The sequence below is a fragment of the Eleginops maclovinus genome, chromosome 11, assembly GCF_036324505.1.
Source record: "Eleginops maclovinus isolate JMC-PN-2008 ecotype Puerto Natales chromosome 11, JC_Emac_rtc_rv5, whole genome shotgun sequence".
NCBI lineage: Eukaryota > Metazoa > Chordata > Actinopteri > Perciformes > Eleginopidae > Eleginops > Eleginops maclovinus.
This window is the reverse complement of record NC_086359.1, coordinates 24,113,117-24,131,842: the sequence shown is the minus strand read 5'-3', so window position 1 is coordinate 24,131,842 and position 18,726 is coordinate 24,113,117. Positions and strand designations below refer to the sequence as shown.

The window sequence follows — 18,726 nt, the reverse complement described above, 5'->3', positions numbered from 1 at the left end:
CAGTCAGACACCGAATACTTTCCAGTGGCCGCTGCCGTGAGTTAACTGATTAAATGCCAGTGGGCGAGCAGGCACTGCAGCAGGCGGTAAATGCAGCTGAACCATATTAATAAACAATGCACCGAGGCACTCCGGAGAAAAGTCAAAACGTTGGAGATGTAGTTCTTTAATTTAATCTGGCTTCGTATGAGTAAAAAAAGCAACAAGAGCATCGACCCGACGCAGTACCCCATTGTTGTTGTTGTGAGCGGAGTTGGGGAGATAATCAGCGACGTAATAGTGAAGTCATGACGCAGAACCAGTCAGGCTCTAGGCGGTTGAATCACAACTGGGGCTTAAAAGAAGAACCGGTTCCAGAAAAGCACAAGCACGGAGCTAGAACTGGAACTAGTTTGGTGGAAAAGGGGTATTAGTGTGATGTATGTCATGTGACTGTGTAAAACATACATATTTTATTCAATGTGTATGCACTGATGGATATTTGTGTTATTGCTGAGCACCAGCACATGAGGACATTAGTGAACAAAGCAAAGAGTAGACATGTGCTCTCTTTCTTGGATCTCATTTCCTCATTCAGTGCTCCACTGGAGCAACAGGGGGCTGCAGTTAATGCCTTGCTCATGAGAGGGGGGTGTGTGTTCCTTATTAACAGCCTTTGGAGAGGTTAATAGAGGATGCCAGATGCTAAGATCATTTGGCTTAAATGATGTATGGAGCTGTGATAGTGTCCTGATAGAGATGCACAGCGGCACTGTGCTTTAGTAATATAGCTGAGCGCTGTGATGCTGCCAGTCTGATAAGACTCCAAAAGTCTTAAGAGAGAATGGTAATTATGGCTAAGAATAGATATCTGCTGAAACATGATGCTAAACAACAAAGATGCAACAATAAGGACAAAATAGATCTGCATTTTAAAAACACATCACTGTTTAATTATTTATAACTTTAAAAAGGAGCCCTTGAAGAATCAAGTAAGAATAGTAACTCTGACCTGCTGTATTATTCAGCACCCATTTTAGCTATTAACATCTTACACTGAAATAATCATACACCAGTCACAACCGTATGTGAGCTGTCAGCATCCCTGGAGCATGTGCGTGATTTCATTTCTATGACAACCATTAAAACAGACAGCCCATCATAATCTTAAAGCCTATCACCTTTAATTGAGAAGAAACCTGCTCGTTAGACACATTTTTTTCCATGGTTTTACACGCAGGGTTTACCTACACTTCTGATTAAAAGCTAATATATTATATACCTTCTAACGAAGTTGACACCTTCTCTTGGGATTACAATACAGCTGACAGGAACATAATTATTCTAAAGATGGTCTGCACAAACTTCACACACGAAATTAAGAACACTCATTTTGAAAATAAAGTGACAAACATTCATTCAAAAAGTTCCATATACAGTAGATAAACAAACCTTAATTACAAGCCTAGATCTCCTTTTACTTGCTGCTGTGACAACTCAACACATTTAGACGCTGGGTCAAAATGCTACACCGTTTAATTTGGTTAGATTCTCCAGAGTTCAGTCACAACGATAAAATTCATTCAGATTCATCAGCAGGATAAAAAAGAGAGAGGAGGAAATAAACCACTGGAACAGACAGAAGGTGTGCATGTGTGTGTGTTTGTGTGTGTGTGCGAGAGCGCATGTGTGCTCAAGGTTTTCATTAACCAATTGAAACATTTCTGCATTCCTTTGGGTTACTTCAACACAATCAAAAACAATGATCTGTTCATCACATAGCAGCGTTTTATTGTCAAAAGACATTGTTCACCCCTCACAGGGTCGCTCCATAAGGATTTTTCATATATTAGAAAAATCTCTTTTGAGCACTGACATGTTTAGTCATTCACACTGTGAGGATGTGCAGCTCTCCTCCCATCATGTGCAGATACTACAAACATGCACACACCGGTTATGTCCTGACCTTTGACCCCGAGCTGCAGGTTTGGCCTTTAATGGTCCAGTAGCAGGACTGCTTGGATCAGGAGCGGGGGTGTGGAGGGTCTCCCTGCAGAGAGCAGATGGTGTTCAGGGCTCAAACTCATAATTGGGGTTACCCATTATCTCCTATTCTCATCTGCTAATATTTGAACCAGCTGCCCTGTCTGTGCTTTTAATTAGATGGGAATAAAGCGCTGCTGCAGGATAATATCAATAACGCAGGTATCATAGGTATTCTTTATTCACAATTCCTCTGCAGTTTCTGTGTGTATTCCTGTTAGTCTTACACATCCATATGCAATGTAGTGAGCGGGTCAGGTCAGCGGGGCAGGAGGGGGCACATCGCTGCAGGCTGTTAGGGTTGGCCGGAGAGCATATTGACTAGTACAGATACAGGGGTCACGAGAGTTCAAAACCGAGATATCATTAAACATCCGCTCAAGGGTTACTTATACGATGTGTTTGGGCCAAGTACAGCCTAAATCTTTTAATCATTTTCCCCTCATTTCTGTTCTCCACATCACGATCAGCATCATAATACTTCATTTATCTCAGGGGGGACATTCGGTGTGCTGACAGTGGCACTACTGACATGCCTGACATTAATGTGATCAAAGCAAATATAAAACCAAAGCTATTTGCCACTGCCAGGGCTTTAAGGGGTTATCTAGTTATAGAAGTTACCCTCAGAGTCCAGTGAAAAGTTCTACTCTGCAGTGGTTACAAATAACTGGTTCTATCAGCTCCGCCGTCTGGAAGAGGTTGAAAACGTCAGAGTTCAGTTCCTTCCTCAATGTTCCCCCCAATATTTCACTCTGGTGTTATTCACATCACATCATACACATAGGACCGAAATACACACATGCACAAACAGGACCACACACATGCATGAGTGGAGAGGTGTCAGAGCCATGACGCGCCATGAACTTGTTTGGTCCCTTGCTCAAGGTTACCTCAGCAGTGACGTGGGAGGTGAACTGGCACCTCTTTAGCTCTCAGTCAGCAATCTGTATTTTGGTCCAAACTGAAATTGAACTGGCAACTCTTCAGTTCCTAAGCCAAGTCCCTACGCACTGAAAAAACTGAAACGTTGACTAATTAAAGGTGCTGTATTATACTCTTCTTCAAAAATATATTACAGGTCTCAGATATATTTAAATCATGTCTCTGATTGGCTGAAACACCAAACAGATCATTGTAGCATCCCATAAACCCCTCTGTTTCAGCCCTGTTCTGTGCTGATTCTGTCTCTGTAGCTTTAAATGCTAATGAGCTGTTGCTGGCCACTCCCTTCTGAGAGATGATTGGTTAAAAAAAACATATTGGAGGAGATTCAGTTGATAACATGGGGGGGTTACTATGAAGGTAGATATGGTGCAAAATGCAAAGGCTTGTAAAACCTGATGTGAGTATTTGTAGAGTACAATGTGAAAAAAAATACATACATACATTTACACTTTTATAAAATATCCACGTATCTGTGAACATAATTTGAAGTCACAGAAAAAAACAAAACGTTTTGTAGCTTGTAGGAAAAAAATAACTTTGTGATGAAATTTTCACTTGCAGAAAAATATATATTTTTTCAATATATTTTCCATTACAACTGCAGCTTGGTTATTACAACCTCTCACATCAGTCATTACAACTTCACGAATCTGCTCTGTGGCAGTATAAATCCATGAATCTGCGGTCTTGACTTTTGCTACACTTCTTGCGATGAATGTGCCGCTAAAGTCATTTTCACTTGTAGATGTGGGGGAGGGAGGGGTTTTGGAGCGAAGGGACGGAGCAATCCGAACGACGAGGCTCAAGCTCGGGTCAGTCACACAGTCACTGTCATTAGCCCCTTTCCCACCAAACCAGTTCCAGTTCTAGCTCCGTGCTAGCGCTCTTGTGGTTCCAAACCGGCTCTTCTTTTTAGCCCCGGTTCTGTTTTCACCGCCCAGAGCCCGACAGGTGCTGCGTCATGACTTCACTGTCTAGGTCGCAGATTTTCTCCCCAACGCCAGTTATGCCAACACAACAACAACAACAACAACAACAGCAACAACAACAACAACAACAACAATGGGGCACTGTTTCGGGTCGATGCTCGTGTTGCTTTTAATCATACGAAGTCAGATCAATTAAATAACTACTTCTCCAATGTTCTTACTTCTCTCCAGGGCCCCGTGGTTAATTGTTTATTAATGTGGTGCAGCAGCATTTACCGCCCGCTGCAGTGCTGCTCGTCCAACAGCGTGTGGCTGTGTGGCTGACCCGAGCGTGAGCCTCGTCGTTCTGACTGCTCCGCCCCTTCGCTCCAACCCCCCTCCCTCCCCCACATCTACTAGTGAAAATTACTTTAGCGGCACATTCATCGCAAGAAGTGTAGCAAAAGTCAAGGCTGCAGATTTGTGGATCTAGCAGAGCAGATTCGTGAAGTTGTAATGACTGATGTGAGAGGTTGTAATAACCAAGTTATAGTTGTAATGGAAAATATATTGAACAAATATATATTTATATATAAGTTCATTGTTTTCCTACAAGCTACAAAACGTTTTTTTTTTTTTTTACTTCAAATTTTGTTCACAGATACGTGGATATTTTATACAAGTGTAAATGTATGCACACAAGCTCAGATTTCTTTTCTGCAAGTTCTCACATCAAGTTTTACAAGCTCTCGCATTTTGCACCGTATCTACCTTCTTAGGTTACCTTGGTAGGTTATTAGCTAATGGTTGCACAAGCCCAAAAACATTGTGAGCTGACAAAATGGCCAAAATGTGATCAGCTGATTTTCATGATGGATCAGGACAAAAGAGAGAGGATATTTTTCCCTGAAACGTTCGAATCTCTTAACACACTGGGGCCACATTTATGATTAACAGACTTGAAAAAGTGGATTTTGCCTAAAAGGTGACCTTTAAATGTATTAGGTCAACATATTACACATAACTGTATTAGGTTATTTTAAAGCAGTAATATTTAGTTTAACTTATTTAAACTTAATATTATTGCTTTCAACTAAGCCTTTACATTTATGTGATTTTTTTGTTGACATAATACATTTAATTAAAGTCAACGTTTCAGTCTTTTCAGTGCACCCTTACATTTGTAGCACAACTGCTATAAAAAAGAAATCTATATTTTTGCATTTTCTTAATATAAACTTTCTTGACAACTTCATTAACATAAAAAGTGACATGACTGTCATTACTGTGTTGTGTTGAAGAGCCAGCCTTTGTTTTGAGTGACACAACAAAATAAAAAGTTTTCCAGTGTCCCTTTTTTAAAGAGTTGTTTACTGGCTGTCCTGTCGAATAATGAGAAAGAGTTTCCACGGTATTGATGAACCCTGCTTTCATCACACTTTACTCATTAATTCTGCTGCCATGACGGCACTGTCCACACTGTGCTGCTGGATATACTCTGCTCCGTGTGGACGCTCTACGATTCATTCATGTTAGTAAGTGATACTTAATCAATTACTGTGGGAACACTTATAGCATGCAAGTTCAATGAGGTACAGAGGGGCAGCTGATAGAGATCTGTGTGAAGTCACGTCAGCAGGGGGGGTCAGAGGGGATTGAAACTCTGGTTATTGAATGGAAAGATGAGTGAGCTCAACACAAGTGGATAAGACTCCGCAGTATCTGTTCACCTCAGATCTGTTATTGTCATGGAGCTCCCAAAGAACATTTTCTGGCAAGTGAAATATACGGTCATCTGATGAGAAGACTGAGAAGGCCCTGAACGTGCACATGTTCTTAACTGTTTTTTTGCATGTTCTCCCTGTGCCTCTGTGGACTTCCTCTGGTTTAACATTTGAAATGTAATCAAATGACAAAACAACTCCTCGCACAAGGTAAAAGAGGCAGGTGCATGCTGGGAGATTAGTCCTTGTAGTTAAGTTTGACCAGCTGCACCGTTCACCTTCACGGTCCACAGCTGCAGAGATACACAGCTTCTGATGGCACCTATTGTACTGTGATAAAATAAGAGCTACATTTCCATAACTTCGGTCAAAATATACTCTTTTTCAGTCAAACCAAAGTCTGAGTCACTGGCATTCAACTTTAAACTTCATTATACTCAAAGCTAATGTTTTTGCCAATCATACACTTATTAAAGTGAATGGTCTTTTTTCTTATTTTTTTTAACGACAGGTATCTATGGACCGAGAAATGATCCAAGTGAAACAATGGAATGTGATAGAGAAAATATTGGCAGTCAAAAAAGTGTTAGAGTAATTATAAAGTTTATTACTGCATGGCCATGGATTGATAGACTTTAATCACCGCAATACTCTCGGAGATGGTACTCACACCCCTATTAAAACAATGTTAAAACGCTTGCAAAAAGAAAAGGAAAACAAAACGCCAAGACCATAATAGATTGAGTGAAAAGTCAGTTTTTTTTAATTGCATTATCAGATATGACATATGGCACTTTATTTTTTTTATATAGACTCATTTGACTTAAAACCTTCACACAGAGCAAACGGATTATGGTCATGATTTTACTTTATTCAGTGTAATATAATTAGCATTATCAACCCCTTAAACGTTCAAGAATGTCAAACCTGACAGCTGATACTGAATAAATCTGTAACTCAACCTTTAGTTTTTTATTTTTAACAGTGGCTCAGCTTTGGCCTCATGCACCACAGCTAAACAAAAGCACGCTGACACGCGCACTGTATGCTTTTGTCATTCATGAAGGGTAAATGGGGATTAAGCTGACATCCAATAAATTATTCATAGAGATTCTGTCTTACAAACAAATGCGAAACAAGTTAAAGCACTGGTGACGCTCTATTCTGAGGATTTTACTTGATGATCCTTGAATGTCAAAACACAGAGGTGTCCTTCTTACTTTGAAATGGAAATGACGAAAAGATAGCTTTGGCAGATCTGTCAGGACTTTTTCAAAATATTATTTATTCAGGAAAAAAATATAAAGTGTGGAGGATCCAAAATAAATCCTAACAGCAGTATGCAGACATCAATTATGTATTCAGATGTGCTCAGACATGTGTTATGTATCAAAAATCCAGACACGTTTTCAGATGCGTTTTTATGAAATGTGTCTGAACGGGAATCTTACACACACACACACACACACACACACACACACACACACACACACACACACACACACACACACACACATCCTTTTTAAATACACCCGTGGAGTCAAGTTAATCAGGCAATTATTGATACAAATCATCAAGGTTTGAGAAGTTATAAGTGTGCAATGACTTTGCTTAAAACATTTCAAAACAACCTCCTCCCAATATCCAGGGGCGTCGTAGTGGGGGGGAAAGTGGGACTGACTACCCAGGGCCCAGATGGGGGGAGGGCCCTTGTAAGTCATGGAATTCATATTTTGTTTTTGTTTGCAACTTCTTTTTTAGTGGACAGTGTCATATCTCAAACTAAACAAGCTGATTAAATCGGTTGAGTGACTGAATTTTGTATCCCAAAACAAATGGTGAAGGCTGTCTGGGGCCCCGATCACCCCTCAGAAAACGAGGGTAATGGTTTAGCCCTGCCTCCCAGCCGCTGGTCTCAGCTGGGTCACGTGGGCAGGAGGGAAAATAACTCTCTGGTTTCGGATTTTAGCACATTTTACAACTTTTAGGAGTTAATCATATAAATAGGGGCTATTCAAGTTTTCGTACTTGAGGTCGATTTACCTCAAAAAACTTCTAGCTTTGTTTTATACCATGGGAATGATACAAACTTAAATAAACATGAATAATGTTGTCTTAAGCATGCAATCCAAGCAAACCTCATTTTACTATACTAAAGTAATTTTAAGCTACAGTATGTGGAGGAAAGAGAGTTTAAATGTGCCCAGATTATTATTACTACTTATACTTTAGCTCTTCTTTAGCGACTATAACCTCTACAGATTCATGTGTACAGTTGTTGGCTCAATCTCTTGTAAATACATTTCAAAAGATGCATGAGAGACATGGATGGAGAGAGGAAGGCGGGCCCACTGAGACCGCTTATGTATAGGGCCCAGAGTTTTGTGCTACGCCCCTGTACATATCCACATTGACCAGAAGAGGATCCCTTTCTAAAGCAGCCGAGCACCCAACTGTGTGTTCACATGGGACGTCATGTCTGTGTGTTTGAATCTTAATTAAAAACCTACAGAGAGAAACAAAGGGTATATAAACGGAGAGGAAAATGGAGGAGTTGGTGCTCTGAGATGAGTCAGAGCCCACAGGAACTCCCCAGCAGACATGGCTGCAGCTAACACCTTCAGAAGTCAGAGTTTGAGGCTGATGAACAAACAGTCCACAAGGGAAATGGTGCGGGGCCGCACACATGTACATACTGAAGGATTCTACATCAGACCCAGTGCCAGTGTAGAAGAAGGTGGGCCATTTTGTCTGTGTGCTATATAGATCCAGCCCTGCTTTTAACATATATGTCCCTTACAATGCCCAAGTGTTAATGCTGCTTAACCTCAACCATACTGTACATTCTGCCTTGTGAGCTAACCTTAACCAAACCATAACTGCACAAGACTTAACAATGTTAGCGTTGGACAGCAAAATAAAAAGGTTGAAAAAAACATTGTAAGCTATCGGGCTTTGCAGTTTAGCATTTTATTAAGATATGTTTTTGTTGCAGGTTTATTTTTTGTGTCAGAGGGAGGTGGGAGTTAGACAATAAAAGTATATATTTTCAAAATGTAGTTCCAAAACACACCCTGCTAAAAGCTCCACTAACTGATCTTTAAAGATATATGTATTTTCCTTGGCAAATTGTTTTTATTATTGCTTTTGATAATATTCTGGTTTATTTCTCCCTGAAAATGCAAAAGAAAATATGGTCTGATTTATTATTTATTCAACTCAATAGTCTTTGGCCAATCGATGATAAGACACTTTCTATGTTGATGGCCTTGGAGGTAAAATGTTCCATGTTGTCAAAGTTTTCATTTTCACAAAAAGGACATGTTGTCTTTACTGTATAATTGCATAATGTAAAGCACTTTGTAACTTTGTTTTTGAAAGGTGCTATATAAATACAGTGTTTATCACTATGATATCAAATTAACAATATAACTATCTGTATGACAGTGAGGTTTAAAATATTCAGATTTAACCATTATTTTTTTAATGCTTTATGTAACGCTCTTTTTTGAGGACCTCTGGTTAGATAATGCATCTGTTTAGTTTTTGTGCTTTCAATCTTTTTCTCCTCCACTGTTTTTCTTGCCAAAGATATGCCATATCTGTCAATATGAATTTATTTAAAAGGAGTAGTTCTGTTGGCTCATTATCAGAACATTTTGATGGTATTTTTGGGTAATCTATAAAACATTGAAGAGTATAACAAAGGCTGTGATCCACACAGGCAGGTTCTTTCTGATTGTAACCATCAGTCAGCAGCCGCTCTCCATGGATTTGTTAATATCGTTCCTGAACTGAGTGCTCTGTATTATAGATCGATCTTTTGCTTGTAGAGACAATTTGCTCTGTACTCCTTTAAACATGATGATGAAATTTGAGCACTGAGCACTGGAAAATATTTTTTCTACACACTTTGTTTGACATCATCCATAATCCTATTGTCTCCCTAAACCTGGCTTTAATAAACGTGAAAACTTTTTAAACATGGGTATTCCTCTGCCCATCATCATGAACCTGGAAATCAAACTATTTTTCTTGAGATATATTACACAGCCTTTGGTTAAGGACTGCACGGTTCTACACAGCAGCATTGCTCTGATGTTCAGCGGATTGTAAAGATGGAGCCTGAGAAGCAGTACGCCTCGAGAGGAGTAACCATGAAGGTCTCTAGCTGTTAACAAATCAATACAGTTGCTCCAGTTTGCACGGCAGATACAGAATCACAACATGCTGCAAGAATGAGTTGTGAACGTACTGAATTACTGTGCTGTGAAGATGTGTTCACCGGTTCTGAACATGTTTCCATTGGCGACAGTTCTCTTAGCCTAATTTTAGCCGTGTGCCGGGTGACATTACAGCTGAGTGCAGAACAGAGCCAGCAGTGTAGATCATGGTGCTCCATCAAGCTAATGAAATACCACACTGATTCAAAATAACAATGTTAAGCCATATTGCTATTTCCACTCTCCTTGTTTAATACGTTACAGAGGGTAAATTAGGATAACAACATTGACAAATGAAGATGTAAAATCCCCATCCAGTGTTTGTTAAAAGCCCAAAAGTACTCACTCAGCTGCATACCTGCATGATTTCAAGATTACATTTTAAAGCGTTTATTGTCATGCAGCTGTATTGTAGTTGTTTGCATGGAAATGACATGTCCCAGGCCCCTTGAAGCAAACTATCAAAGTAAACTATTACAAAATTAGTTGAAATAAAAAATGATGTAAAATGGAATACTGTACAGTAGAATACTCAAATGCATCACATGGTTACACTGAAAAAACAGAAACGTTGACTTTAGTTCAATGTATTCACATAACTGTATTAGGTTAGTTGAAAGCAATAATATTAAGTTGAAATAAGTTCAACTTAGGTTCAGTTTTGTCAGTGTATGTGGGGTATGAAAATGTGCTTTTAACATGTACTACATTGCTTAGCCTTGCCTCGCATGTAAAACATTAATACAATTACAGAAATGTAAATGTTAAACAGATTTTTAACTGACTCCGCAGGGCAGGGCCGGTTCTAGCCCATTGGCTGCCCCCTGTATTTTTTAGAAATATATGTCTTCTGGTCAGCTTGCGGGGGGGGGCGCAAAATCTCGAAATATGGGTTGGGGCATGTTCATTTAATTCAATGAGGGTTATATATTTGGCGCCCTAGACGGTCGCCTTGATGGCCTGTGGGAAGAACCGGCCCTGCCGCAGGGAAATATCTGCCCTTCAGCCGTGAGATGCTCCACTGTGTTCACCAGCTACTCTCTAGCTATCTATATTTATATAGCTCGGTCAGTGGTGTGTGCTCTGTTCAGAGTGTCTCATCCGGCCCTCGTGACATCAAGATACAATAAACCTTAACCTACATAACTGTATATGTGGCTGAGATGCTTGTTTTCAACCCCCCCCCCCCCCCCCCCAGAGCTCCCAGAGCCCCTGAGCTTCTTAGTTGTCAGTCGGCTAACCCGTTCCATGGACCGTCAGAGCAGGAAGGCAGGAGACAACATATCTCACTCGCTCTGCTTGTTGAATTCAAAGCTCAGTAAGAAAAAGCTGTACTTGTCCTCAGGGAATTAAAAGTGTCACAAAAATGTTTGTGTCACAAAGCAGAATGAATTCAACATGACAGTGATTTCATTTGCATGTAGACATAATTTCCTTTCATTGATTTTTGTGACTCATTCTGTTTAAAATAAATGTGCCTTGCTGTAGTGCAGGGTATAATTCATATGTTTTTTTGAGAAAACAAGTGCTCTGGTGAAGTGCTTGCATTATTCATTAGAAACTGTTTTACATTGTCAGTGGAATAAAGGAATGGGTATTGTCTCATAAAAAAATGTGACTGACACTTTCTCCTCATGCCAAATTACAAATGTTCCAAGAAAACGTGAAGCATTCAACCTTTACACATCCCTCACATTCAGACAGCAGGGAACATGTCAGCATGTAAAGCCCATGGCCAAAGTTGATCTTGTGCTGCAAATCCTTTCCCAAATAAATTAGTTGTGAACTAGTGGTTGGGTTGGACATCAGAAATGTACAATAAAGGGTGTTTTACACGAAAGACCAAAAGTGTAATTGGGTGACAAGGATTTACTTTGACCAATTGTGATAGTTTGTCACAGTCTGTTTATCAGCTTTATTGTTAAATATTTTCCCTCTTTCTTGTCTGGTTTTACTTCCTGTCTTTCGTTTCCCTCCTGTCTGATTGGGTTCACCTGTTCCTACAATAAAACATTTTTAAAAATCCTTTTGACTGTACATTCTTTCAAATCATTCAACCGGGTTAAGTGTTTACAATGTCTTGATACCAATTGGCCTTTGTCAGTCTCCCTTTTAACTTTTGTCAATGCATGACACAATTAAAAATATGTAAAGCTCTTTAGGAAAAATGTTTAACCAATTTTCATAAACACTTTATAACTTGAAAGCAGCATTTCAGTCATGTTGCAGACTCTAAAGCGCTACTTTAACAATAGACTCACTTAAAGTTAGGACTAAAAAAACAAAAGAAAATACATGTTATTGCCCTTGATCATTTATTAGAATTCAACATTTGTTCTATTTGTTTTCACAGTACCACCAAAAATCATCAACTTGTCAAAAGATATTGTGGTGAATGAAGGCGACAATGTCACCCTGATGTGCCAAGCCAGCGGGAAACCAGAGCCCTCCATCAGCTGGAAACTCATCTCCTCCTCAGGTAACCTCTCTGTCCTGTGAACCAGGACATGCCTCAGAACAGTTCCTGCATTCAAACTGTCTCCTCTCTGTGCTTCCCCCTCGCTGCCTCTCTCTCCTCCCCTCACCCCTCTGTGTGTATCGCTCCATCTTTGACTTTGTTTGACCCCTGGTAGAATTATCGCTTCACTGATTACCCATCATTACCTGTTTCCAAATCATCATTACAACGTAATTGTTCGCAGGAAAGTAAACTGACCCTGTTGTTATTGGACTAATTAATTAGGATAATAGGATGAATGCAAATGTTCTGGAGGCTCTTTCAATGACGGGATTAAAGCAGAGACCATTACCACAGTGTGGAGCATAATGCATGTACAAGCATGCCGTGGTCATTGTGTCCAAAACTGAGATAATTGCATTGTTCATGCTCAATGGCATTTATGCCATTATTCCTTCCTGAAAAATAAAGGAAGCAAAGTGTCCGCTGCTATTTCTGTATGCCATTGTGTCAATGCTTCACTTAATCAGGCAAGATGTTTGCATTCATAACAAGTTACATTTAAAAATTCAGAGCTTTTGTGTTTCCATCTGTGCTGTCCTTTGTGTTGAAGCGGGAATCTGGGAATTGAAATGTTAATATGACACAAGTGTGACTGACCTGTCTGTAAGGAGATAAGCAGGGAGAGAGGACATTGATTGGCTCCTATTATTGAAATGCTACATGCTTGTGCATACATTACTGAGCATGCTGGGTAGCACTGACTGTTGTTGGACACCACCGTTCTTTTGTTTTAAACGAGAAATCAGTTTATTGCTACCACTTTAATTAAATGTATGATGTCAATTAGGTTAGTTGAAAGCAATACTATTAAGTTGATTTTTTAAAATGTAAACCTAATATTATTGCTTTCAACTAAACTAATTCAATAACGTGTAATTTGTTGACATAAACCATTTAATTAAAGTCAACGTTTCAGCTTTGTTCAGTGTGGAGACTTTGACATCTAAAAAGCAAAGTGACAGCACTGAGTGAGATGTTGTTTAGTTTGGAGCATCTTCTTGTTGAGGTGTGTTGATACATTGTGATCTGGAGCCCATGAGCTCCTCATCTGTGCAGCATTTAGCAGTAGCAGAAAGCCACAGCCTCTGTATGAACACATTCTTCATTAACAATAATCTAGAGATACATTGCCCACTGTGGTTTGAGTGACGTCCTATTTCTAGAACCAATGAACCTTTGAGGTTTAGTGAGAGAGCACATGGTTCAGCTGTGTCTCAGGCTCCTACACTGCTGCTGAATGCCCAGCATACTAACCTGAGGATGCAGAGCAGTCCTTCTGCTTTAGAAGACCTGAGACCAAAGGAGACCCTGCCAGACTGGGGGGATGATGTAATTCAGAGTTCTTGCAGGATAGAACTGTATAGCAGCCAAACAGAAAAGGGATTAACCAGCACATGTTCCCTAAGCACAGGGACTGTTACTCTTAAAAGTGTAATGAATATTTGTTGATTACCTTGTGATCCGTCCAGCAGTTTAACCCTAAACGATCCTCCCAAACTAAAAGCTAAATGAAATAGTGAGACTTGTTTTTAAAACTTTTTCCACTTTCTCTTTTAAGAAAAAGTGTAGTGCCAGACAACAGCATGGCATATTCCTAATTTGTGAGATCAGGAAAGATATATAATAGTAAAGGTATGGATTTAAGAATATCTTTCATCAATTATAATTCCATTACCAATACTATTCTCTATCAAATCTTGAGAGGAAAAAGACGAAGGTACATACTTGTGTATAAGCGCTAGAGATGCAATTATTTCCAATTTGCCCTTTTCTGCAAGCCTGACCTGCTGAATCCAAGCCAAGTGCTCGGGACTTTGAGGAGAATAGCTGTAGTGGCCAAACGGTGGTACTACAACTTCCGTATCAGTCCGCTACGTCACCCGGGCCAGAAAGAAATGTTCTCCCATTGACTTACATTCGGAGAGAGACGTCTTTACATCGGTGGATATATATATATATATATATATATTAACTAAATAAACTTCCCAGTATGAACCCTTTTATATACCTTATTGAAAACATTATTTCCTTAAAGTTGTAAAATGCGCTAAAAGCTGAATCCAGGTTTATTTTCTCTCTCCATTCATTCTACTGAGCCGAGCGGGAGATTGGGGGAGGGCTTAAGGGGAAACTCAGCTGCGCATGCTCTATGCTCTTGACAGCCAGGCATGATGGGTAATTTGTCATGCGGCAATGAGCAGCATTTATAGGAATGAACGATGTCCCTCCATCCGCCTCCAACGCTGTATCCAGTTCTTATTATACATCCATGGCTGAATCCCTTTTTGTAATAATTATTTCTAAGAAGTATAATCCAAAGCATTCTCAGATATGATATTGTATTTCATGTAGAAGTGTGCAAGATCCTGAACCTCTCTGCTGCGGATGGCACAGTGTGAGTGTAGGCGACACCTTGTTTGGTAACTTCTGCCACCAGTGTGTGAATGTGTGTGTGTGTGCATGTTGGCTTCTTTTGTAAAGTGCTTTGAGTGGTCGCTAAGACTGGAAAAAGTGCGACATTAAATGCACTCCATTTAAAGATCACACAGCCTTTTAACCAGATCATATTAGTTCACTCCACCAGAGAATTTGAATGTGGTAAATACTACAGCGGCACTTAGACTCCAAGGTGTGCATTAGTCCCAACAAGCTCGGTGTTCCCTTCAACCTATACTCTTTACAGTGTTGCATTGCATATATTTCTTGCCGAAATACAGTTTTCCTGGATATATGGTAAGATATTTCTGTGTTATTTTAGCAAGGGATAGGATTTAACCACTCCTTTTAGTTGTTGGATCCTCTGTTCTAGACCTCCAGCATTAAAGATGTTGCACTCATTGTTCTGAAATGATGAGAATGGTGCAAAATGTAAAACATTTTTTAGAAAGATTGATTGGTAGAAGACAGACCTAGAGATTCTGTCACAGTATTAATGATCATTATAAAAATGTTTAAAAAAACACCAGACTCAGGGACAGTTTCATCCCACAGGCCATAAGACTGCTAAACGCATGAGCTCTGTAAAGTGCCTCCATAACCCAAAACATTGATCTGGTTGCATCTCACACTTTTTGTAATTCATTATCTTAATGATTATCACTTAGCGTCAACAAATCAAACATTATTTAATTGGATTTCAAAGTACAATATTTAACCTTACATTCTGTTATTCTATATTTAATTATATTTACATGTACACAGAATCCTGCATTTACTTTCCACATACTCTGCATAATTGAGCTTTTTGTGTTTATTTATTTTTATATTAACTTCATCTACACTACTTGTAGACTGGTCTAGCAACATAACCTGCACTAATTTATTCTTATTTATCGTACTCTGTTTCACTTTGCAGTGTTTTTGTTTTTATTATTTTGTCTTATGTCCTATTTATAATATCTTGAGCCTGGGACCTTAGATTTTCATTACTATAGCTACATTGTAGCTACCGGGTATATGATAATTAAAACCTTTCAATCTTGAACCTTGAGAACCCCACACCAGAGCACTGTTTTGATTGGTAAGCTCAAGAAAAGGCTAATATCTGTGTAATATATTAGATTAAGCAACACTCTGCATTTCAAACTTAGGAGCGCTTTATTTGTGTATGTGAGTCCCATACTCTTTATGATCAGGTAGGCAGAAGAACCAAGAGATAATTCAATTTATTGCCATCACCAAAGGTGACTTTTCAAAAGCCCTTAAAACTGTATGCTCTTCTTGTCTAATTAGGAACATAGTTCATTTGTTTTAGTTTTCCTGTGCAGCCAATCAATAGCCTGTAAAAGCAGAAGCTGTCCATCTCATTTAAATATGATCAGAATGTGAACTGGACTGGTGCGCTTATAAAGGTGTTGCATGAGAGAGCAGTCTCCTTACCCTTTAGTGATTGTTACTCCTAATTAGCCAAATGGTGAGTTAGTGAGTAGAGCAGAGGGGGAGGGGGGCGATCTGACAGATCTGACTGCTGGACCAGAGGGGGAGACACGTGTTTCAGAGGCGTGGGACTGAAGCTATCTCTGGGAACTATTGCTGTGAAATCTCATTAACCTGATCCAACAGCGTGTTTCACTGCTGCTTTAACTTCCTGACTCCGGTGTGAACAACAGAGCTGTTTCCTTTTTTACACCTCCTAAAGGTGCCATCTATTATAATTGGCTATAAATACATTTTGACGTAGGAGGAGATGGAAGAAGCTGAGTCATGCATTGATCAAATTGGTTTACAAACCACATGCTGGGATGAACACTTGTTTGTATGTATCTTTATGTATTTTGGGTGGAGTTTGCATGTTCTAGAGACATGCCGGCTAGGTAATTGGTGACTTTGAACTGCCAGAAGTGGGAGCGTTCATCTCTGCAACATCCAGGGTGTACAGGTATACACTGCAGTACAGCAAGTGTAATACAGGTGGACTTCATTTGCGTTCATGCATACTGTCCTGTTAGTCTGTCCACTCCACCGTGTATCGTTTGGCTAAACATCCAACAATTCAGACTCTTTTTGGTGCAACAACCTGTTTGGAGGATCATTATGTTAAACAGAGGAGGCCCAATCAGAGACATTCTTTATTCTGTGCTCATCGCAGCACTCTTCATGATCAAAATGTATGCAGTGACTTCTTGCTTATGTTTATTTATCTGTTTAAAGTCCATATCTGCGAAAGTGCATTGAAATTCGGAGCGAAGATCCTTTTTGCAGGCACCGACAAAACTACAATTCAGGGATGTCCATAGGCTTTGGGTTTAGTGTGGGATGAAAATGTAAATAGCCTAGTGTTAGCTTGAGAAGCTGTCGTTTTGATTTTCTTCATGTGAGATAAAAGACAACAGTGATTCACTGTTTCTCCAATTTTCTCTTAGATTGGTAACTGTCAATGTGCTGAGCTCTAGCTGCTATTTTGCTGTTGCCACTTGCTACCTCTATCAGTTTAATGTCCAGTATTAAACTGAGGGCCAAATAAACAGGCGCAGGCAGAATACAGTGCCAGAGCATTGTTGTCCGCCTGACTCAGAAAGAGCAGCAGAGCAGGAAATGTCCCGGCTCCTGCTGTAGCCCAAACTTCTGTTCCAGTATCTCCCTGCTGCAGAGCAACCCTCTGCCCGGGGCCATTCAGTGTGAGCCCAGATATTTCAAGTACTCTGGGGTGTAAAACTGAGTGAATTAAATAAATAAAGGTCCTGTGTGTGTGTGTGTGTGTGTGTGTGTGTGTGTGTGTGTGTGTGTGTTTGCGTGCGCGTGTGTGTGCGTGTGTGTTTGCATGCCTGCGTGCGCATGTGTGTGTGCATAAAGATTGATGATTTCAGGCTAGTGCCGCGGCTCTCACATAGCCATGACCCGGCTCACCCTCACCTCTGATAGATAGATGGCTTTAGGGGCTTGTGGCGGATCAGAAGTGATCCCCGGTATCTCCCACAGACCACACACCCTGACTGCAAAGTTTGTCAGCCAGACGGCCACACGACGCCGTGTTGCAATAAGGCGGCCGGAATAACATGCACATGATTGAATTCGGCCTCGGAGCAATGAAAGTTTTCCAGATTTGCACACGCCTGGATGCCTGGAAAGATTCATTTGAAGTTGGAGTTAATGGAATCGGTAGTCATAGTAGATTGGTCCCTCTTCGACCCCTTTGAAGGTGAAATACTGTTATGTCAGTACCATATCAATGCATTTCAGATGTTTGAAGCACTTTGGCAGCGTCTTAGCTTTAGAAATGGTCTCGTTGAAAAGTGATTTTATTCATTTGTTTTTTTGTTTTTGTGACCTTCATCATGAATTATTAACTGCTATCTTCTAAGCATTTTGAGGCTACAGCTGCCTCCATTGTTGATGTTGTTCAGCTTTTATTGCAGCATTAAGATAAAGATAAGATGAGAATTACTTTATTAATCCCAAACTAGGAAATGTTTGTGTTGCAGCAGCAAAATACAATGAAAGGCATTGCAAACAATTATAAATAAAAAGAAGTATAGACATCTCAAAGAAGAAATACAAATAAAAATAAACTGCAATTAGAGAAGAGATACATATACTGTACAGTTGACTATGAAGACGAATAATCTCTAAACTGTCAGACAAGTAAACACTATTAAAATGAGCAAAATATAAAGCAGGTTATTATATACATAATAGTGCAATGGATGCAATATTAAAAAAATATATAAATGTGCAATGTAAGTGTAAAGGGTTAGCCCCCTGGCTCTCCCTTCTAGAAAGGACACTGTCAGGAACAGTTCCCACCTGTTTATAAACTAGTGGCCATGATTCCATCACCAATTACAACAGACATTTCTGAAAAACAAATGTGGCTCAGACTCGGATCTATAATGTTTGGGTGTGTCCTCTCTGCCAGCAGCCGGCCGCTTCTCCTTAATCGT

The 18,726-nt window shown here is 39.8% G+C and overlaps 1 protein-coding gene across 4 annotated transcripts in view; it reads left to right on the top strand.

The window, feature by feature from the left end:
- ntm (neurotrimin) overlaps positions 1-18,726 on the top strand; it is a 422,694-nt gene that overhangs the window by 387,255 nt on the left and 16,713 nt on the right. For all 4 annotated transcript variants that reach the window (XM_063895884.1, XM_063895885.1, XM_063895883.1 and 1 more), the window contains one exon: positions 12,179-12,304. In XM_063895884.1, the coding sequence (XP_063751954.1) occupies positions 12,179-12,304 (126 nt within the window). The remainder of the gene's footprint in view (positions 1-12,178; positions 12,305-18,726) is intronic.